We start from the raw sequence: 23,092 nt of genomic DNA on the forward strand, positions 1-23,092 counted from the left end.
TTTCACAAACGCAGAACAACCCCTCTCTGTGAGTCGGTTACTCCTGAATTTAGAAGAGGCCTTCTCCCCACGGTGTTGCTGAGTCGTTTTTGACCCTGGGGCTGCCGGCTCCTGCCGGGCAGCGGGTAAGTGAATGCCTCCGAGCACTGCCTGCTCAGGTTCCCATACTACTAGATACGTTGGAGGAACCGCGCGCACCCCTCAACTACGCGTAAAAAGATCGCAGAGGCTAAGCTACTATCCCAACCATTCAACTGAAAGCTCAGAGGGAAGTCTGAGATATGGAGCAGCAAACTGTTGAAACTGACTGAACAAGGATGAGAAAAAACAAAACAAAACAATCCTTTGCCGTGCATTTTATACCAAAGATTTCAAAGTAATATGTATCATGGATTTTATTCTACAAGATATTTGCTCTATTTATACCAAACCAGTTTTTTTGTTAATCGAGTTTTGTAGTCGAGTTCAAACTACAAAACAAACTGTACAGATAGATACGTCTAGAGTTCTTTAAAAAACATTGTTCTTTTTTTAAAATTTTATTTTAAAGAAACAAGTTGGCTCTTCAAAAGCCTGAGAAAAGAAGTGGCAATTTGAAGTCAGGTTAAATTACAGAGACATTAAAAAAAGCTGCACTGGAAACATTACTGTATCTTAAAACATTTCACTCTGAGAAGTTTTTAAGGAGAGTTAAAAAAACTAAATCTTTATCATAAACTCATACAGAATTAAAATCCCACCACCTACGTTTTAAAATTAACTATCACGCTTTGACAGACGAGGAAGACTCTGGAAAGGGCGAGCTTTTACTGACTAGTATCCTAAATATAAAGGACTTAAATATACCTTGAATTCTCACTCCTTCCCCAAGAAAAATCCCCGGAGCAAAACATAAAAACATACATAAAATTAATTAATAAGCAAGCTTGGTGCCATGCCCAGTGCAGAGTAGGCTCTACTAAATGCAGGAATGTTTAAATGAGAAAACACGGGCCTGGTGGCTGTGAATTCTCCACACTCCTCAAAATGTTCTGAGTTTTAACATTAAGTGATACGCGAGAGGGATCGGAATTTAAGGTTTCTTGAAAGATTTTGATATTCTGACTTGGTGATCATCTTGGTTTTAAGCCAGGAGCATCAGCATTTCCAGATTCTAATGAGGAAAGCTGGAGACTCGGGCTGGGCTGGGCTAGGCTGTGGGAGGCAGGGTGACTGACCCGGTTCCACACCCGGGGCTGGCACTTGCAAACCAGACGGCGGCGCTTTCCACTCTGGGTATTTTGCAACCTTGTAAGGAAGTGGGCGAGGGTTGCGCGGAGTCGGCGCCTTCTGATTGGTCGGATGCCTCAGTGATTGACAGGTCTCCGAACTCCACCCCCACCGCTTTATTGACACTAATGAGCAAGTTCTTCCCACCGCTCTCCTGCCTGTAAGTGCTGACAGATCAAGGCAACAAATTTCAATTACAATCCCTAATTTGTGTCCGCAGAGTGTTTTTTTTACCCATGTTAGTCCTTTCTGGCGCATCAGTCGAGGCCGAACTTGGAGCAGCAGGAGGCGGCGGAGGGGGTGGGAGCGAAGGAGCGCGTCTGTGAGAGGGCGCGCGAGAGAGACTCAGGGAAGGAAACTTGGCGGGCGCGTCGCTGGTTCCTCGGATCCAAATACGAGCGAGGAGGAAAAGCCCGATCTGTGCTTGCCCTCGGCGGGGAAGGGGGCCTATCTCGGCCTGGGAGAGGCCGCGAGGCTCGTTCGCACTCTGGTGGCAGAGGAGCGGGGAGCGCGTGTGCCGGCGCGGCGGTGTGTGCGCGAGGGGCGGGCGGCGCCGGGCGGCGGGGATGGCCGAGAAGCGGAGGAGCTCGCCGTGCAGCATGCTGAGCCTGAAGGCGCACGCCTTCTCGGTGGAGGCTCTGATTGGCGCCGAGAAGCAGCAACAGCTTCAGAAGAAGCGGCGAAAGCTGGGCGCGGAGGTGGCGGCCGGGGCAGTGGATGACGGAGGCTGCGGCTGTGGCAGTGGCGCGGGCGCGGACGAACAGGGCTCCGCGGACGGAGACGAAGGCGCCACGCTCCCGCCATCGACTGGGGCGGCACCCGGGCCCGCCCGGGGCTGCGCGGAACTGGAGCGGAGCTGCGGCGCCCGCGGGACAGCGGGTAAGTCGGCTCCTTCCCGCCTGGCTGCCCCCGGGCGCGTCCCCTCCGGATCCGGCGGGCCGGCGCTGCCGCGGGCTCCGGGCTTCGAGCCGCGGGCGTGCGTGCGCGGGGGCGACCACTCAGCCCCCTGCACACTGGCCTCGCGTGCCGGGGCGCAAAGCGTGCCGCCGTCCTGACCGCGCTCGCCGCGCCCCTCGAGTCGCTCTCCAGACGGTTTAAAAGCCGCTTCCAGCCTCGCTTCTCGGGCTGCCTGGGCGACCCGCGCTCGCAGGCTCCGCTGGTTCCCGCGCTTGGTGGAGATGTGTGCTTTCCGTATCTGCCTCCCTTGGGGTTCCAGCCAATGGGTGCTCTTTTTTCTTTGCTAACTTTTAAAAGCATGGGGGTGGGGGAAGCGACGGCATCACACCCCACGAAACCGGAACGAATGCCCTAAACCGTTTGGGCAAACCAGGAAGAGGGCGGCGTATCTGCAAACGTGGTTTCCCGAGGGGTAGCTAGGCGATACCTTCCCTGCCCCTCTGCATTCCCAGTGCCGCGGCCGACAGCGACTGTGAGCCCGCTTTCCGCGCTCTTCCTGCCCCTTCGCTGTTCGTCTGAGCAGCTCGAGGCCGTCGCGGAGTTCGGCGGAGCCGAGGCTCGAGAGTTTTCTAGAGGATGCCTCAGGCCGGGCCCAAAACGCGGCGCCTCGGACGCCTATTGCGAAAGGAGGCCCAGACGCTTCGCACCCGGGGCGCTAGGCCGTTTTGCTGCGTGCTGCGGCTCGCGGAGTGTGTCGGGGTCCACACAAGGGATCTGGACTCGGGAACCCGTCTCAGGTTCCGCCGGGCACGCATCCGAGACCCGCACGCTGGCGCGAAACTTATTTTGGAGCCTTGATTGGGAGGATGCCGGGAGGGTGGGGTGAACGCGGCCTGCACACCTCTCTGGGGGCCCCGCTTGGACGTCTAGCATCCCTTCGAAGGGCAGAGTGGGTATTTCGTACCCGGGGTCTCTTTGTTAGATGAGCCCGATGGCACAAAAGCTCCCCCGGTTCCCCTGGTCCTTTTCCTTCCCCCCGCCGCCCTCGGGGTCAGCCTCCCATCCGACTTGTCCTCTCAAGCCCTCCCCGTTTCCCCTCTTTGCTCTTTGCTGCCCAGGCGGCTGTGAGGACGGCTTTCTGCAGGGCGCTTCCCCGCTGGCGTCCCCAGGAGCCTCCCCGAAAGGGTCGCCGGCGCCCGCCCTGGTCCGGCCGGGGACCCCGCTGCCTTCGCCGCAGGCCCCTAGGGTGGATCTGCAGGGAGCCGAGCTCTGGAAGCGCTTTCACGAGATCGGCACGGAGATGATCATCACCAAGGCGGGCAGGTAAACCCCGACCCCGACCTCACCCCACCCATTGGCGGCTTAGGAAGAAGGGCCTGCAGCAAGGTGGGGTCTCTGCGTAGCATTTTCGTTCAGACAAGACAAGGCCTCAAGTAGTGGTTCAGTTTTGAAGCTGGCCTTGCCTGCCTACCCCGGAGTGCGATCTGTGAGGGGCACAGCCTGGCCGCCTCATGGTGGATGCCAGGGAGAAAAACCACTGTCGTCGTCAGTGCGGCAGCCATTGCGGTTAATACTGTTTGTGCAGGGTAATTAACATTCGTGGTCATATTTATGTCTGTTCAGGCATTTATTTAGGCTCTAGTTACCATTCCTGGAAGTGTGGGACATACTACCTTCCCCTCTCCCCTTTTAAAAACAGTTTACTTTTCATCAAACTATGATACGCTTTTTCAGATTCGAAACATCTAGGTTGGTTCTTTATCAAAAGATTTCCTGGCAATGTGAGGACGTAGTGTACTGTGCTATTTTAATATTTGCTCAGGATGAAAAGTTACTGGAATCACCGGTAATACATGCTTCATTCCTGAAAAACTAATTACCCTGATTTTTAAAAACCCTTTTGTTTATAGATTCACAGTTATATTTATCCATATTTTTTCTAAATGAAATCCACCACATTCGCCTTAATTTGTTGAAGAATATTAGAAAAAAATGTTTAAATTGTAGTTTTGTCTGTTTTTTGAACGTGTGAAATTTTCACATCCATCAGTAAAATAAATGAATTTGTACCATAGCCTATTAATTTGAGGGAGTTGTAGAAATATTTGTATTTTAAAGTTTTCAGTTCATTTAGTGCAGTGAAATCTATGAATAATATCTTCCTTAAAGGAACTTCAAAAAGCATACACAGCTCTTTCAGGGAGTACACATGGCAAAAACCTGTATAGCATGAAAGTATCCCAACTTATTAGAAATTACAAAAACATATTTTATTGAATCCATATGCTACCTTCTACATTTTCACAGAGCTTTTATTAGTGATCCAAATTCAGTCTTCAACAACACAAAGCAACAGTTGTCTTATAAAGGATGTAGTTAAAGACCTTTAACTCTTTATCTTACAGGTGCACTGAAATAACACCAAAACAGAGTATTAAACTGTTCTCATGTCTACTTAGGAATAAAGGACTTTCTTTTCTCTGAAAGTGGTCTCTAGTGGCATTATTGTTAAAGAAAAAAATGGTAAATAACAGCACTAAAATTTGTGTTATAAGGTTAAATTAGTAAAAAATTAGATTAACTGGAAGGGTCCTAGACATAAATCATTAGGTGAAAGTTTTAAAAAATACTCCTCTATTTGTTTTTTACATACAATAATTTGCTGTTGTAGTCCTTGCTACTGTACCCTTTTAAAAAGGTAAGTGCATTTACTTTAGTATCTCCTTTGATAGCCATCTCTGCGAAGCCAAAAGAAATGTGGATTTTCATTTGCTTTAATTAGCAAAGTTCTGAGTGAGTGTGGTTAAAAAAGAAAGTGTTTTCAGGGCATGGTGGGGGAAGGAATGATTTGGTAAATATACGTTGTGTTTAGTTTCTGCTTTCAATAAAGAAGTTTTACTATACCTTTCAAATTTAGAGCAACTTTTGCACTTCACCTTTACCACGCTGCAGACAGGAAGTCCTGTCTCAATAAAGAACATATTGTTTGGTTATAGTATGGCACATTGGCTCCTTGTGGTTTTTTTATAACCCTTTTAAAATTTCACTTTATAATATATTTTATCACTTTTGGAAATTCAAAGTTTCTGTTTTTACCATTTGGAACATTTCATCCATATTTTTAAACATGCTTATTGACTTTTGTTTAAAAAATAAAGTGCTTTCTTTAGTGTCATTACTCCTTCATTGTATAATTCTTTTCCTTCTAGCTGGACTGATATTTCATGAAACACAGAATGCATGACGGGGTTTACAAATTACACTTAAAAGCCTCAGTTTTTATATGTCCTATGTTCTGATTTTTTAAATTACATTAACAGAGTGAAAGCTATACATTTTTGCACATTTGAAAAGTAGAGATTCGAGAGGTTTCTTTGCTTATTCGTTCTCCACGCCTAATCCCAAACAAAAACAAAACGCAAACTTTCTTTCTTCCCGTCCCTGATATACAGGCGCATGTTTCCAGCGATGAGAGTGAAGATCTCAGGACTAGATCCTCACCAGCAATATTACATTGCCATGGACATTGTGCCAGTGGACAATAAAAGATACAGGTACAGTGATCAGAAAGATACAGGAAGATAAAAGGAATTTCAGGTTATGTCTGTTTGATCTATTATAACTATGTTTGTTTCCAGAAACTTGTAGAATTTCCAGGTCCATAATCCAATGCCCTTCGGTTCTAGGAGCTCAGAAGGTGCCTTCTCTTGCAGTAAATGAGGAAACAATTTTTTGTTTTGCTATTAACAAATACAAAATGTCTTTAATAGGGGCCAGCTTAGTGTTGCTAAACTAAATGTGTCGTTTATATCCATTTACATTTCGGTTAGAATTTTGAGAGGAAATGTTAAGGAAAGTTTGTAGATAAACATAATATTTAATGAAATGTTTCATTTTCTTTGTGATATCTTTAAATAAATTTCCTGCGTTTTGTTACATTCAAAATTGTAGATATTTGCAGACTTTACCCCATTAATTTGAGGAAATTTTTGAAGATTTTTTTTACAACTTATAAAAATAAAATTTCGTAATTCATTATGATATTGAGTGAAACTGATAATGAACTTGTTAATTTACTGTTGTTTGGTTGGTAATTAACAGTGCTTTTTTTAAAAAAGCTTTATAATATTTGTATTTTAAAGAGGATATTTATCTAGACATCAACTAAAGTTGGGAAAAATATGTATTCTTAAGTTTTAAACTAATCTTTGCTCTTTTTCTTCTGCAAGTAATCAAATCAGCAATTTTCAATGACAATGCTTTTTATTTTCTTGAGTTAAGAATGTCACCATTTAAAAAGGGAAATTTTGAGTGAGAGGTCAGAAGATGATGCTGCCTTAAATTGTGGTCTTCTTTGTTTTTGTGTTTCTATAAACGACAAGAGCATTTAGTAAGTTTTTAAATGCAATCAAATTTGGCTTTTATCACTTTTTAAAATTTAAGAAGTTGCTTTTTTGAAACATTTATGTTATCAAAAATATACAGATTTAATTAATCCAGGCACATATGGAATACTAAAAAAGTGGGTACTAAAAGGATTTTTAAAATTTGTCTTTTGTGTAAAAGTTGTATTAATTACTTTAGTTACATAACTCATTAAGGAGTTTTGCTAAAATTATCTGCTGCATGAAATAAGCTAGAAAGCACTGAAAGTTATTCTTTAAATATACTTGGTTTAGAATCTATATACTAATTTGGGTTTTGTGCTGAGGAAGATAACATAATTCTTAACAAGCTTAGAAATTATTCCTTTCTTTTCTAAGTTTGTCTTCTTTTTCTTTTTCCAAATTTCTTCCATGTATTTTGGATGGTTCGTTTTGCTTAATTGATTTGAATTATTCTCACATAAAGCAAGAAAATTTGGTGTTATGTTAGCTTTTAAAAGATAAAATTGCAAACTATAAATTTGCTTCCATCTGAAAGCTCCCCAAGAATAAATTTGTTTTTAGCATTTGTATTTAGAATGTTTCCCGAAGAATATATATTTTGTAGCATTTATTCTCTTAAAGGGTGTGGGTTTTTGAACTATTCAATATGTGTACTTATTTAAGGTTTGATAGAGCATATTACTTTATTTGTTTTGATAATAACTATACCCACTGTGCATTTTTTTCTTGCCTTTCTAAGATTTGCATTTTACTTTCTAACTTTTTCAGTAGCATTAGAAAAAAATTGTTTTGGCTTATTCTCTGCTGTCAAGAAGTATATTTGGTCAAGTTGAAAACAACTGCTTTTTATTAGAATGTAAAGATAATATTTACAAAAGGCCATGTACTTAAGAACTTATTTATTGAAATTGCACTATACCAATTAAAAAATTATTAATTTTGTGATTTTGTATTTTTTCCCCAAGAAAAGGAATTAAATAATTGAAGGCATATTGAGCTCAAAAGAGAAAGAAATGTGTAACCATAGTTGGAACAGAGTGTCACCAGAGACATTATGGGCATGTTTTATGCCAATTTAAAAAGCAATTTTCATGCCATACAGATAGAATTTTCTGAGACTGTTTGCAAATTATTACTTAAGTTTTATGTCATAGTATTCCAAAATACAAATGAACAGAAAACACTTAAGTATTTATCATTTTATATCCTTCCTAAATGGATCATTGACATACTAGTTCCTAGTTTTTAAATTAGTGAGTTTTAAATTAGCATTAATGAAGGGTAATCTGAATACAGGATTAAATGTTATAATCGTATTTATTACTTGAAGCATTGTTATTTAAATGTATTCTTAAGGAGTCATTATATATGATATATATAAAAACAATAGGATGTTTTGTCTCTTAATTAGAAAAGTAATATTTAATTAAATATGCCATCATTTTAAAACTTTGATGTGTATTTTACTTAGTGGAATTTGAAAACTAAAGAATTTTCTTACAAGGGTCAAGAAAGAGAAATATAGGAGATAAAGACTATATCTTCTGATTTTACAAAATTTTGAAGTTAAACTAAGTACACTATCCTCAATTTAAGTGTAAAAGAATTAGAAAAAAAACCCTAAATGATCATGGATAAGAAAATAAAAGCTAGTGGAACTTCTAACCATTTCCCCTTACCTTTCTACCATCTATTACATCAGTTTGTACATAAGCCTAAAGTGGGAAGTGATATGAAGGAAGTGAGACCCTCTAAAATATAACTCAAATATTCTGTGATTTACTTAAAGGTGAGCTTGACAACTTTATAGTTCATTTATGTTAGTTGAATTTCCAGACGAAAAATGGGAAATATCAGAATATAGACAGAATGTCTATATATGTGTTAATATGTGATCCGTAAGAATTAATATATTTGCATTTATGGTGGTGATAGTGTGCATATTTTTCACTAAACTCTTAATACCACTTGCTCTGAGTGCTCAGTAGGCCACTGCTGTTTTACAGAGAAAGATATGTATTTTGGAAGGAAGGAAATTGCCTTTGCAAATGGCAAAAATAAATGTATCAGTTGACACTAGAGGAGAATGTAGAAGGGAAAATGCTCTTTCCTGTTACTTATTTTTAGAATGTATTTTTGAAGACTTTCTAAAATGTAGGAAAAGATAAAAGGCCGTAGTCTCTGCTTTTGGTGATCTTGTAGCCTAGACAGGGAGATAAGGCATGCACACAGATAGTTATGCTGTCAGCTCAGAGAAGTACAGATGCCACATTATTCCAGTCAGAAGAGCGTGGGAGAGGTGCCTGAAATCTTATTTTATATGCATGGGATATAGGGAGCCAATCATTATGATTTAGACCCCCCCCAAAAATAGGTGCATATTTTATCGATTCTACTGAGTTGGAAATTCTAAAAAAGCAATAGTGCACATACTGAGCCCTGTTCATCACCTTCTAGGTATGTTTACCACAGCTCTAAATGGATGGTGGCAGGTAACGCCGACTCCCCTGTGCCACCCCGTGTATACATTCATCCGGACTCGCCTGCCTCAGGGGAGACTTGGATGAGACAAGTGATCAGCTTTGACAAGCTGAAGCTCACCAACAATGAACTGGATGACCAAGGCCACGTGAGTAGATGTCCTCCTTCATGTACCACCATTGGATAGTGAAGCCATATGTATACTGTGCCTGACCTAAGGCCATGAACTTTCTAAGATCACAGTACTCCTCTCTGAGTTGATCAGAATATGCATGCTCTCTGCAAAATCAGTGTTATATTTGCATCAGAGATTATGCCTGTGGCCTGAGTATCCTATGAAACATTTAATAGGCTAAAGCTAGATACTGCCTTTGTATTGGAATGAAAGAACATCAAGCAGATTTTTTTTAGCTAAAACATTTGTTTGAAATCCCATGAGGTCCTAATTATTATACTCTGAATGTGAAAACTTGGGAGCCGGGCTCCCAGGGATAATGATTTAGTGTCCTGCCTGCATCCAGTGCTTTTCCCGGCTGAGGCTTACTGTTTCCCAGTAATGGCCCAGGCTTGAGCTGTTTGTGTTTCATCTGCAAACTCCTAATTGTTTTGTAATGACACCTAATGTGTCAATATATGTTACAATAATAATTCCTTCTAGTTTTAAAACTGCTTAAACATGATGCATTAAGACAAAGTCAGTCATTCCAATAACATAATCATTTTCAAAACTTTATTAATTTTTATGCAGTAAAATTGTTCATAGGCAAGATTTCTTGGTTATTGTTTTAATAAATAATTTGGATACATGCTGATTTTCATTCAAAGATAGCATTTATATTAGGTTTTTGATATTCGAGAGGGTTTTGACTGAGGCAGGATTGAAATGCCTTTTGAAGAGTACATCGTACTTAAAGGAATATCAAGTTCATTTCTCAAAGGGGTGACATAAAGATATCATATTTATGAGCAAATCTTTTGCCACAAAAATGCAAGCTGTCTTAAACTATTAATACAGTGATGACAGGATCTGATTTGCAAGTTGCTAGACAATATTTTAAGTGGTTTACCTTAATGGAAATAGTCAAGTACAAATTCATTGTGGTACAGGTGTAGTACCTACATTTTAAAGACACACCTCACATTGTTAGTGCTTTTGTTTATTTGTTGCCTTTTATGATTTGAAACAGAATAAAAAAGTAACATGGTAGCTTTCATTTCTGAATTCAATTTCATGCCCTATATTTTATTGCATTATTCAATTTTTTTTATTATTCTTTATTACACAGTCAAGTTGTAATAGTTATCTTTTACTTCAGTGAAAGAATGCTAGTTTTTTCCCATCTTATTTAAAGGGGTTGGCTGTGTAACATTGCCAGAATGTTCACTGAGGGATCTTTTTTTAATAGAAAACAATTTTAAAATGTTCATTAAGTAAATACATATGCTGTACTTTCCTTAGTTTTATAGTTTGAGAATATCTTTTAAAGAGACAATTTGGCCTAAAAACTATACACTGTCATTTGTAAGGTACAAACTTTTAAATAATGTAAGTCAATATATTCATTTTATAATTCTAATTTCAGATCAAATTACTGCTTTTATATTTAATACCTAACATATCTATAATATAAGATTTAGATCTTGTAATTTATCTATATGACTTTAACTTTGTAATATCACTAGACTTTATTTAAGACAGTATTCTTTACAGAAACAGAACCAATAGGATGCATATGTGTGTGTATACACACACGCACACATACACACAGATTTTAGGGAATCTGCTTAAGTAATTGTGGGTCTGGTAGGCTTGAAATTTGTAGAGCAGGCTGGCAGGCTGAAGATCCAGGGATATGGATGTTGATATTGATATTGCTGTTAAATCTGAAGGCAATCTGGAGGCAGAATTCCCTCTTCCTCAGGGAACCTGTAATTTTATCCTAAGGCCTTCAACTGATTAGACAAGGCCCATCATTATGTACGGCAATCTCTTTTACTCAAAATCTACTGATTTAACTGTTAATCTCATGGAAAAATACCTTTACAATAACATCCAGACTAAATAACCACAGCAATATTTGACCGAATATTTCGGGATCATGACCTAGCCAAGTTAAACATAAAAATATCACACAGCATTTATTTAAAACACAAAATAATAGTTTGCAAGTTGCAACTCAATTGTTTCTATTAATAATTACAATATTTTATATTATAATATTTTAAGAGGTCTCACACACTCATGTTCATGGGTGAGTCATAGCATAAAATGGGGAAAATATAAAGAGTGTGTCATCTACCAGTGCATTTTTTCTTTTAAGGTTGTGGCAAGATGTATACTTTAACAAAGAGGGGCATTTAATGTGTGAGGATCAGGGAGAGAAAGATATGTATTTTGGAAGGAAGGAAATTGCCTTTGCAAATGGCAAAAATAAATGTATCAGTTGACACTAGAGGAGAATGTAGAAGGGAAAATGCTCTTTCCTGTTACTTATTTTTAGAATGTATTTTTGAAGACTTTCTAAAATGTAGGAAAAGATAAAAGGCCGTAGTCTTTGCTTTTGGTGATCTTGTAGCCTAGACAGGGAGATAAGGCATGCACACAGATAGTTATGCTGTCAGCTCAGAGAAGTACAGATGCCACATTATTCCAGTCAGAAGAGCGTGGGAGAGGTTCCTGAAGTCTGATGACCCCAGTGAGGTCAGGTTAGAGATGAGACATTTGTTTCTTATTCAATTATTGATATGATGCAGCATCTAGGGAGATAGTAGTAGCATCGTGGTGGGACTTCCTGACTCAGTGGTCACTTTCCAGATGCGAAGACCCCTCAGGGACTCACCCTTCTGCCCTCATATGGCTGAGGTTCCCCTTTTCCTCAGGACTGCTAATTCTAAAGGAAATGGCACTAATCTCTAACTAATCAAGCTGTACACTCAAATGAGAGGTGATTTTCTAAATTACCTTCTTACTTTTTTGTCCTCTCAGTTCCCATATTTACTCTGCTAAAGATGTACATGTGTTCAACACAGTGACTTTGGAACTCCATGTAGACCTGGTACTTTTATTGAACCCAGAATGATTGCAGGAATGAAACCCTCACAGGGCTGTGACTGGACATCGGATTGCATGAGACATGAGATTATGTGCCATTGGTTTTCCCCAAAGTGACTTTACATCTTTCCAAATATCAGGGATTAGAGAGGAATATTGGTGAGCATCTAGAGTGGAAATGTCTTATCACTTGACACCTGGTCTTTGAATGTTGTAAAGATTTTATACTCTCTACTTGCTTCTTGGGAAATTCATAGCCGGCTTTATGTTGGATTGTATACAAACCAAGACTGGTCCTTGGACTACTCCTGTGCAACTGGTAGCATTCTTGGGTAGAGAATTTACTTATCATGTACATGTTTCCCTATTAGCCTGGAATTTGCAGTCTGAAGGGAAATATTTAGATGAGTATTTCACTATGCATAATATTTAGAAGGCATTGAACAGGTAATGGTACACCTTAAACAAGACTCATGGCCACAGTGCAGGGGGTACTTTGGAAGGAAGCATGGCCACACAGCTACAGCCAGAGGACCTGTGGGATGCTTGTTCTCCCAGGTGCTAAAGATTCATGGTGTAAAGTGTCTCTAGCTCTAAGTTTGTCCTCATCCTCTTCCCATTTCTGCTTGACAGTCAGGTGGGGAAGCAAGATATTAAACAGGAGATTGCCTAGATCTCCCTGATGGAAAGAACTTGGCTTAGAGGTCCCACAGATTCATGGTCATGAGCAAGTCATTTTGGCTATCTTGAGGCTTGGTGTTCTCATGCATTATGCTGGATCAAAGAATTTTGAATGAATCAATTGAGCTGATGAACTTGAAAGTACATTATTTGTAAGGAGTGCTTTATACAGCATCACCTGAAACAAAACCAAGGCCACATTGCTCGAGAAATGCCTGGATAGCATCAGTTATTTCTGTATCCCACTCCGATATACGCCATCTTAATTCATTTTGGAAATTAGGTAAGGATATAAACAGATAAAATTAAATGTATATAGCTATATGTAGAAGTCTGCTTGAGAGAACGAAGACTTCATAAAACAAGAACCTACTTTTCATTGACTAATAAACAGAAACCCAAATCAATTTGTTTCCTTTATTCCAAGTCAGTTTGCTCTAGTCCTCTGAAATTACTTTAATATAAAGGAGCTTTTTCTAATTTTTCTTTTGCCCTGGAATTTGCTGATCATTGGATTCATTAAAATTAAAGTTTGTTTGTGTGTTTTTCAGACTTTTTCCCTGACTTATAATCAGACATACATCCTATGTTATGACCTAGTTACGCATGCACACACTAACAGAGAAAACAGTGTTTTGTAAAATGGTACCTATCCTTACTCTGAAGAGCATACTCTTTTTTTTCTACTTTCTTTTATAATTGTATTGATTTGAAAAAATTCTGATTGTAACCCTTCAAGTGGATTTTGTGAGCCACTATTAGGTTACTGAAATTCTGTCCTTTCTTAGACCTGGAAAGAAACTTTTACAGAGGTTGAAGATTTGTGCATGTGTCTCCAGGTGAAGATAAGAACTGTCCCCTCTTATCCTTTCCTCATACTTATGCTGCCTTCCCATCAAGCACTGTTATTAGATCTGCTATCCAGGCATTTCTTCCATTGATAAAAAGAAAACTTTAGGGTCAACAAAACAGAACTGACTATAGCACCGGTTACTACCAGAGGGTAAAGACTTCTCCTTGTGGCAGCAAACCCATTCTTCAGATATAGGCTCTTTGTTTTCTGGGCTGCTCACAGATTCTGAGTTTGGCTTACTAAACTGCCTGCATCCTAAAAAGACATGAGGCAGGTCAACCACTGTGTATTTCCAACACTTTTGTGGAAGCAGCTCCCCTTCAAATTCCTAACACCCAAGAACCTGGATTCAAATCATGTAGCTCAGGAAACATACAGGTTTGTTAACTAAATTCATTAATGAATACCTAAATATGGACTCTCTGCAGCAAATAGAAAATCCTGTTAAATGAGGCTATTTCTTTACCCCACCTTCTCAACCTTGAAAGTATAAAACATATAAAGAAGAAAAAATTCACCAGCAATCCTATCCAAAGATGATCACTGTTCATATAATTGTATGGGTCCCTTTTAATGTCTATTTTTTATGTAGTTGTGCTAAGCTTATAAACAACTTGAATCCTTTTTTATCATTTAAGCTTTGAAAAGAAGCATTTCATTAAGTGTTTAAAATGTCCTAAATAGCATTAATAATGGCTTAATAATATGTATCCATTGTGTGGATTTTCACTCACCTAACCAACTACTCATCTAAGTAGTTTATAGTTTTTCCATTGTCATAAATAGTACACTGTATATCTTTGTACACAAAATGCTTTTCTGTATTTGGATTATTTCCTTCAGATAAATTCTCAGAAGTAGGATCATTGGGTAGAAGTGAGTTGAACCATATTTTCCAGTTCTAGTAGTATCTGAGGGCTCCAACTTTTCTATCCCCAGGCATCTGGGTTTGAGAAACCTTATTGTGATGTGGCCACAGACCCTAGGCTCTCCTGTCAGACCAGAGACTATGTGAGCCACTTTAAGGCAGAACCTGGTTATACTTAAAATTTCAGTTGTCTTTGAATGGACATGTCATAGTCACCAATAGAGGAAAAATATTCTCTGAAGACCTTGGTGTACAAATACTTATTTTTAAGGGATGGGTGTGGTGGATTTTATAATCATTTCAATCTCATTTTTAGTTTTATTGTTTTGGACTCTATGTTCTATTTGGCTCATTATAAATGAAATGCTTATGAATTTATTCTTGTATTTTCAGAAACAGAAAATTTTATGTTAAATTCACATGATTGAATACAGGTTTCCACCAAAATAATGGTTTTCTTTTTTTCTTTTTTTTTTTGTGTTTTGATGCATATTTTCTGAATAACTTCCTAACTTTCCCTCTCTAATTTTGATATATTTTTATTAAATTAGTGCTTCTGCATTCTTGAAAATCTTCACTTCCAACTGGGATTTTACACATTAAACGCTTAGTCATGCTGTTGATATTGGGCAGAAGTTCTTGATAAATTTGGCTTTTCTTTCCTTGCCATAGATTATTCTTCATTCTATGCACAAATACCAACCGCGGGTTCATGTCATCCGTAAAGATTGTGGAGATGATCTCTCTCCCGTCAAGCCTGTTCCATCTGGGGAAGGAGTGAAAGCATTCTCCTTTCCGGAAACTGTCTTCACAACTGTCACCGCCTATCAGAATCAGCAGGTATTGTTCTCAGAATTGGCATCTTCCTGGACTTTTCATTTCTGGTGTATATAGAAAGCTAGCTCTCCTTTTCACTGTATCTAAATGTTATGAATTGTCATAAGGCATTTGCTATATGTGATGTTCAGAGCACATATATTGTAGTAACAATTCTTTATCCATGATTTCCCAAGTAAGGCCACTCTAGTGAGGATTTTGTTAAGCAAGAATGTGTCTCATACCACAGTGTATGTTTACTCTCCATTTCGAGATGGTGAATCATGATGTCATAATTAAAATTAGAAACAATGCATATTGCCTTGTAGACATGTAGAATATGAAAAGTGAATTGTATCATAGAACATGGGATTTGTTTGCTCATTTTGAAACTACAGTGCATGTATTATACACAGTATTTCAGAAGCATTTATCCTATGTAGTCATTTTGGTGTATATACTAAAAGGGCTATTTCTTTCAAGATATACTTTTTTTGTGATAGAAGGTGATGGATATGCTTATAGTCTGAAAGATTAGCAATTGTGGTTGTGACCCTTTCATAAAATAAGAAATAATTTGAAAGGTGAAATATTTCTCTCTGTATGGCAAGCATGTATATATATATCTTTATATAGAGGTCGTGTCAAGTAGGTAGAGAATTGAATAGAGGCAATTATTCAATCCACACAATTCTGTATGGTTTTCATAAGAAATAGCAATGTGGTGGAGGCTGATGTGGTTTGTGGGTAGATTTAAAAATAAATTCCAATGGTCAGCAGAATTACTTAAGGTCTCCACTTCTCTGTAGATTTGTATACATCTCAGTTAAAATTTTAAGGATTTTAATCTCTCTGTTGTGGTTTCTGTTGTTTTAAGGCTTCTTAGGAGATTCAAATCCTGTCCCAGCTGTCCTCCTTTAAGGCTGAGAGATTCACCTGCTCTCCTCTGTGTGGAGAAGAAGCCAGTCCCACAGCCAAAGCTGTCCTGTCCTTTCACATGCATATTGCCATGCTTTTATATAGGCTTTTAGGAAGGAAGACGAAATTAACTTTTAGGAAGGCTGGCGATAATTAAATAATAATTCTTAAAATATGTTGGGTACAGATGATGATTTTTTATTTTTAGGAAAAATATAATGCATAAGGAGAAAAGAGGCATTTACTATCTTTGGAACAACCCAGTCCATCTTGTTTCTCTGTCTCTCTAACACACACAAATTAACTGTTTTAAACGTGTATTTTCTCCCAGCCTCTGTGATACAATAAATAAGATTTAGTGGGCTTTCAGTATATGTTGGTTGGTAACTAATACCAATTAGCAAATGTGGACAAATCAATTATTAGAGGGTGGAAAAAGTAGAAGGGAAGTTGATAATGATAAAAAGCAATCATGTTTATTTTCTAACTTCCCAGCTACTATTTTGAAGAACTTATGGAAAATTGGGAAGGAGCCTAGCCTAATGGTTAACAGCATGAGCTCCCAGCCCAGTTCTACCACCAAGTAACCTTATGATTGTAGGAAACTTAAGCCTTAGTTTAAAAGAAAACATAAAATTGAGATAGTAACTATTGTAAGTTGCTATGAGAATTAAGTGAAATAATATGCATAAAACTCTTGGTACAACATGAATGGTATGCATTCAATAGATGTAATGTCAGTAGTAAAATTATAGTAATCATGATATATCTATTTTGACAAGACACCACTATGTAAGTCTGAACTCTTTTAAAAATACTATTTTACATGAACATTTAAATTATTTAATGTTATTTAAATGTATTTAAGTGAACACAGAATTGAGCTATAGTAAGTTATAAATAATTCATTCAATGACAAAGTGGCAGATATGGTGAATTAATTGGCAAAGCCTTACATTATTTCCCTTATATATAATGTAGTTTTATCCACATAGTAAGCAATATCCTATGGAACACATGTATCCTAGGTGTTGTACTACTAATTGGAGGACGGCTGAGAGTGCACACAGGAAATATAAGGAAACTGGAGAAGACTTCAAAGATGTCTTTCTTTGCCTTAGTGTTATCCAACAGTGTTCATTTGTACTTAGCCAAAATGGTAAGGTCAGAAGTATATTCATTAACTTTATAGATTCCACAAAGACAATAAACACAGAAAACAAAGCATGATGTGCTTCTTAGAAATAGGCTGTAAATTCCTCTAGGCAAAGTAGAGCTCTGTTAAGAAATAGACTGGATTTTGTTTATTAGTGTCAATTTTAAGATGCGTGTAACAAAATCAGTGTCAATTTCAAAATGTATATCTTAAAAAAGTTGTTTATAATGGAGACTAGATAATTTGCACAATTTTCCCTCCTAAAACTTGGGGTTCTAGTGGTCAAAAAGCTGGTTCTTAGTCAACAAATTAGAGCTGTAGTTAAAATTAACGCATCATTTACTTCAACTACATGCCTGAGATTTAATCCCATTAGAACCTTCAAGTAGTGGTTACCTCTGGTTAGACATTCACTGTAGTGCTCTGACCAGATCAGGACTGCACAGATAAAAGAGGAAAGCATAAAACTTTCAGATGAAAGCCATAAAGATGATTCAAGGAGAGACAAAGCAAAATATAGAGGCAGAACATTTAAAGGACTATATATCATGTAATTCTGAAGAAAAGAATACATAGTTGCTTAACACTGAGGCTTAGAAATGGCTGTGAAGCAGACGTTGGGTATTAGCTGTTTCCCATCACCACTATTGCAAGAGAAACAGTATTAAACCATGTCACAGAGTTAAAAGGAAGAACTTTAGTTCAGAGAGATTATCAAACAAAGGACAGCTCCTCAGTAGACCATCCGAATATCCATCTCTAGGGTTATTAAAAGCAAAACAAACTTTATTTACAGAGCTTGAATAGAGATGGGGAATGTTTTTCAAAGTAGATGAATGTCTGGATGATTTCTGAGATTTTCTTCTAGCTTTGCTGCTAAGATAATAAAATACCTGGGAAATAGGGTGGAGGAGCACAATAGAATCTGCTGAGTTAATTTTGGAATAACTTGTACTTCTTCCATCATTTCTTTGTAATGACCTTACTTGACATTTATAATGTGATTTGACGTGGTTTATTTTTCCTGTTCTGCAGATAACTCGTCTGAAGATAGATAGGAATCCATTTGCCAAAGGCTTCCGAGACTCTGGGAGGAACAGGTAAGTCTTAGTGAGGAACACCCTGTGATAAACATATTTGATTTTGTATTGTGGATTTTCCATTACAAAAGAAACAGTTGAATTTGCTGATGTGGTTTGGAGATAATTTCTGAAGAGGATTTAGACTTGTTTAATAGTGTTGGGCCATGGATGTAACTTATTTTTGGGAGTAGTGTTGTGGCCTGCCCATTCTCAAGGTGAGTTTGATGTGTGACGCTGGGTGGAAACAGTTGTCAGGGAGTGTAGTGCACGCTGCCTCTCACAGGGCCTGGAGGAAGTCTTTCCTGCAGGCCTAGGGGCAGCAATATCCCAACTGAATTTCCTCTCTGAATTTGTTTTTGGTTTAGGATTTGCTTATGATGTCATAGCTATCTGTTGATTCTGTCTTCTGAATATGATGGAGTCTCTTGTTCCCCCAACCAGACTATGAAACTGCTCCCCATTGCCGAGAGAGCTGTTGTTCTTTAGTTTCCAAATATGTCTCAGCTCTGCTGACAGCCACACACTTGTTTATTTTTTCTGTGTCGTGTTTTATGGTATTTGTACTAAGTGAGAGAGCTACAAGAATGAGTTCCACTCTATTACTTTTATCAAAAAGCAGATCACCCAGTTCCGTGTGCCGAAGGTTCTTGAGTTTATTGATATAATTCTATTCCAATACAGCTTGGTGCAGCATTTTCTAAAATAACTGTTGCTAGTAATAGAGAGTAATAATAGACTAATGTTCTCCAGATGCCTTTTCAGGGTAAGGCTCTGACTTAGATGTTTTTAAAACATTTTGTTTTTAAAGGGAAGTATTTGAGAAATTTTTATTACTTTACTCCAGAAATTATTCTAATACTCTTTGAAAACTTGGTATTGATAGGCTATGTCTACATGAAGTCAAAATCCCCAATTAACTTATTTTAGGGATAATTTCATTTAAAATTGTAGAGAGAAAACAGTCAGGTCATAGTCCAGACTTTTAGTTCTTTCCTCTGATTAAGTTGGGCAGGGTCTGTGTCAACAGAGACCTTTACTTAGAATACACTCAAGTGTTTGCACAGACTTGATTCCATCTTCATGTGCAATGGCTTTTAAACGCCATGCAATGTGAGGAGTCAAATGCATTGAAAGTAGAGTAGCCTTTAACCTAGTCGAGGTGGTCAACAAGACTAATTAATAACAGGGTTTCCCTCTGAAATTCTTCATCCTGTAGAAAGATTTGCAGGTATACCTACTACACGTTGTTGGCTGTATTGAAATTACTGTTTTTAGGTGTGTATTTCAGTATGGAGAGGAAAAACTTGCTTGGCTTTTGTGCTGTTTCATTAGCTCCTGGTTAGAGATGCTTTTCAGAGGAGTTTCTGAAAATTGAATAATTAGGTAACTGAAATGGTCACTGTGAGGTAAAGCAGCCTTTGGAATGATTCCTTTTTTCCTTGACAAATACTTTGATGGAATCTTCCTGTCGTTCTGGGTATAACCCAACATTATTTATCCACTTAAGTCTTCAATTACTTCCAGTTTGTTATGTTTTTAAAGCGTAGAATACATGTATTAAAACTCACTGAAACTCTTGGAGGGCATCCCTGAAGCTTGGAGAGTAGATAAGGAACCAGGAGAGCAGCAGGAACACTGGGAGAGTCGTAGCAGGAACCACGTCCAGGCTGTCCTGCAGGATTGCTCTGGGGAAGACCTCACTGCTCTTGACGCTGGGGGATGGTGCTGCTTCTACTCGGCTGGTTCTTTTTCAAAGCAATAAATTTAAAAATACTTTTAAATGTATATTTTGGGCAGACAATAATAATAAATAAACTTACAAGTAGAAGCGTGTGGTAAGTTGTGTATGACAAATTTCCAGGAAGAATTCTAGAAACATCAGCATAATGAAAAGGCATTTGGTTTTTAAAATTTGGTCAGTAAAAAAATCGGTGGCATTTGTGAAGATAAACTATTTAGTCTTTTGTTTGGTATCATGAGGTCAAAATGTTGGGTTTGATACGATTTTTTTCCTTCCCTTTGGCTGTCTCAGGAATATATAGGAAGGGCATCCATAGTGTTTGCAACTGTTTCTTTCCTGACTCTAAAATTTAGTTTTCAATGGACATACAGAAAATAATGAATTGGATTTTAACACTTCTTAAATTCTGTTAAAATTTAAAATTTAAACTTTGCTCTAAGTATTTGAACAATATCTTGGTACAAGAAAAACATAGTGAGCCTGTACATAGCTTGCGTGTTAGTGAAAGAAATAGTTTTTTTTTTTCTCATTTTAATTACTTTTGCTGGTTGTTGTAGATAAGCTTTTCGGTGCTCATTCTGGAATGTTGAATATCTATAAATCAACATTTCCCATTAAAAAAATCTGATTTTAATATTATCCATTGATGAATGCAGAAGACCCTTATATGGGGAAGAAAGAATATGGTCAGCTTTAAAGATTTATAACTTAATATATCATTTTTCTTAAAAAAAGAGGCTAAGTTATAATAAGACTTAGAGGGTTCACTGGTGATAGGGGCTTGGGGGAAGGGGTGATTTTTTTTCATACATTGATAAAGAAGAAAGCCCTTGAGAAAAAGTTCAATGTATTTCTTTAATATCCCTGGTTCTGTTGTGCTATTGCTTTTTAATATAAATTCTACTTTTCCCCATATGTGAAATAAATGAATTAATCAGGAAGAGAAATTAACATAGACTTGTGATTTTTTAAACTTTATAAAACAATTTGCTTTAATTAAAAATTATCCTTTCCTGGCTATTTATGGTCCTACAGCCTATTTTATAGGAATCAGTAGCTTCAGACCTTAAAAGCTCTCCTGCAAGACATTTGTGAAAGAGAATTTATGTGCTGAGAATAGTTTCATTCTTCAGTTAGGCTTTAGGTTTGACCCTATAAAATTTTTTACTCAGGAAGGTACAAAAATTTCTTCTCTTTAAATACTTCAGGAAAAACATAACCATTTTACTAAATAAACTTAGCCGTTTGATAGCATAAATTAGGGTGGTGATAAAATGTGGAAATTGTTCAAAGGCATCTTGTATAAATTATCGCCTTGGCTACACCCCTGCAGGAGGTGCCTTTTATCTTTTCTTTAACTAGATGGGAAAAGTCTCCATTACTGGGGAAAATGAAGGCCTTTTTTAAAAAGTCCAGATTCAGCTAATAAATATTTTATAACTGTTTCCTGCAAAATATCTGAAATCCTTTCTGGAACTTCCAGTGTGAAACAACAGCCTCAGGAAAAATATCAATAGCTCCAAATCAGATCACTTGTAGATACGTCACCTTCAGAGCATCTCCTTAATGCTTAAGGGTTGTATGTTTGTGATGATAATAACTTCTCTCCAAGAATTTAGTCTATGGATTTGTATATGAAGCATAATAAAGTTTATACTACCTTAGCAAATAATGCAGTAATGTTCATCTCTACAGTTAATAAATTTCTAAGCCTAGTGAATGCTCATTAATTACCTCTTAGTAAACACCCATTGAGACCACTCCATGACCACTTTAGTATTCTTAATATTTAAAAGTATGATAACTTAAACTCATCTATGTGGTAATGAAAAAGCATTTTTGTAAAAAATTGTGTCCTAGCATTCAAAACAGCTTGTTTCTACAAAGTCATAAAAACTTAGTATAGGCTAAATGTAGAGTAATCAGCTAAAGAGCACCTATCATTCATTAGTTAAACATAAAATGCAGCTTGCAGGCTATGTGGGGTTTTGGAATTGACCTGGCTGCCAAACTGCCCCAAATCAGTATTTTAATGTACATAAAATATTACCGAGTAGAGTAATCTTGGATTGGCTTGTAGTCAACCACAGTTATGATATCTGGTTTGGGAAAAAAATCACTTAGTAGGAAACAACTTTAGAGTTAGGAGAGGATGCAGTGCTTTTTTATTCTACTTTGTGAGAAACTGAAGTCCAGGGAGGTTAAGACATTTACTTAAGATTACACAGTAAGTTTTAATGAGTTGCAGTCACAGCCCAGTTCTCCTGACTCCCCAGTCCAGTATCCTTACTACTCAGTAGTCCTCTTCGTGGCACACTGACAACTCTGAAGCCAGATTCCTCCCTTCACTCTCAGTACAGCCCAGGAAAGGCCTATGCAGGCCCCCTCCGTGAGCTGCCCTTCCCTTTGGCAGCCAGGGACTAGCCTTGTGGGGCTTGTGACAGCTCTTTAAAGTGCGCTCAGAATAGCACCTTGCTGAACTTTTGACTCAGGGTGAATCAGGCCAGATTCATGTGAGAATGGTTCATGTATGCAAGCCTGGGAATGCACACACACCGCCCACTCATACACAGATAGCTGTCTCCTTCTGTCGCTAAGATGGGGTAGCCGTGCTCCTCACGGAGTCATGACAGAATCAACAAATTAATAGTCTGTACTCTGAACACTCTAAGGAAGCACATTCAGAGTGTGAAGCCTTGGAATAGAAGGGCAGCTGATGTGAGAAGGTTTTATCTGCACATATCACTTGACATGGGTGTTCAGAAAGCTTTCTCCATGCTGTGTAGGTGGTATGACTGGGGGGGAACCTCCTCTAGTCCTAACTCACAGGTCATCACTTGGGGTTGCAAGGAATCCAGAGGAGGCAGCAAGCTTAGTCTAAGCTATTAAA

General features: G+C 38.2%; 1 protein-coding gene across 2 annotated transcripts in view; it reads left to right on the forward strand.

Moving 5' to 3' along the window:
* Positions 1-347: 347 nt before the first annotated feature.
* LOC108386225 (T-box transcription factor TBX18) overlaps positions 348-23,092 on the forward strand; it is a 28,395-nt gene continuing 5,650 nt past the window's right edge. For both annotated transcript variants that reach the window (XR_012124122.1, XM_073219336.1), the window contains exons 1-6: positions 348-2,148; positions 3,285-3,489; positions 5,619-5,720; positions 9,012-9,183; positions 15,162-15,329; positions 18,415-18,479. Coding sequence is in view for 1 of the 2 variants with exons in the window: in XM_073219336.1 (XP_073075437.1) it covers positions 1,836-2,148; positions 3,285-3,489; positions 5,619-5,720; positions 9,012-9,183; positions 15,162-15,329; positions 18,415-18,479 (1,025 nt within the window). In the remaining variant the exon portion in view is untranslated. The remainder of the gene's footprint in view (positions 2,149-3,284; positions 3,490-5,618; positions 5,721-9,011; positions 9,184-15,161; positions 15,330-18,414; positions 18,480-23,092) is intronic.

This window comes from Manis javanica, chromosome 13 (genome assembly GCF_040802235.1).
Source record: "Manis javanica isolate MJ-LG chromosome 13, MJ_LKY, whole genome shotgun sequence".
NCBI lineage: Eukaryota > Metazoa > Chordata > Mammalia > Pholidota > Manidae > Manis > Manis javanica.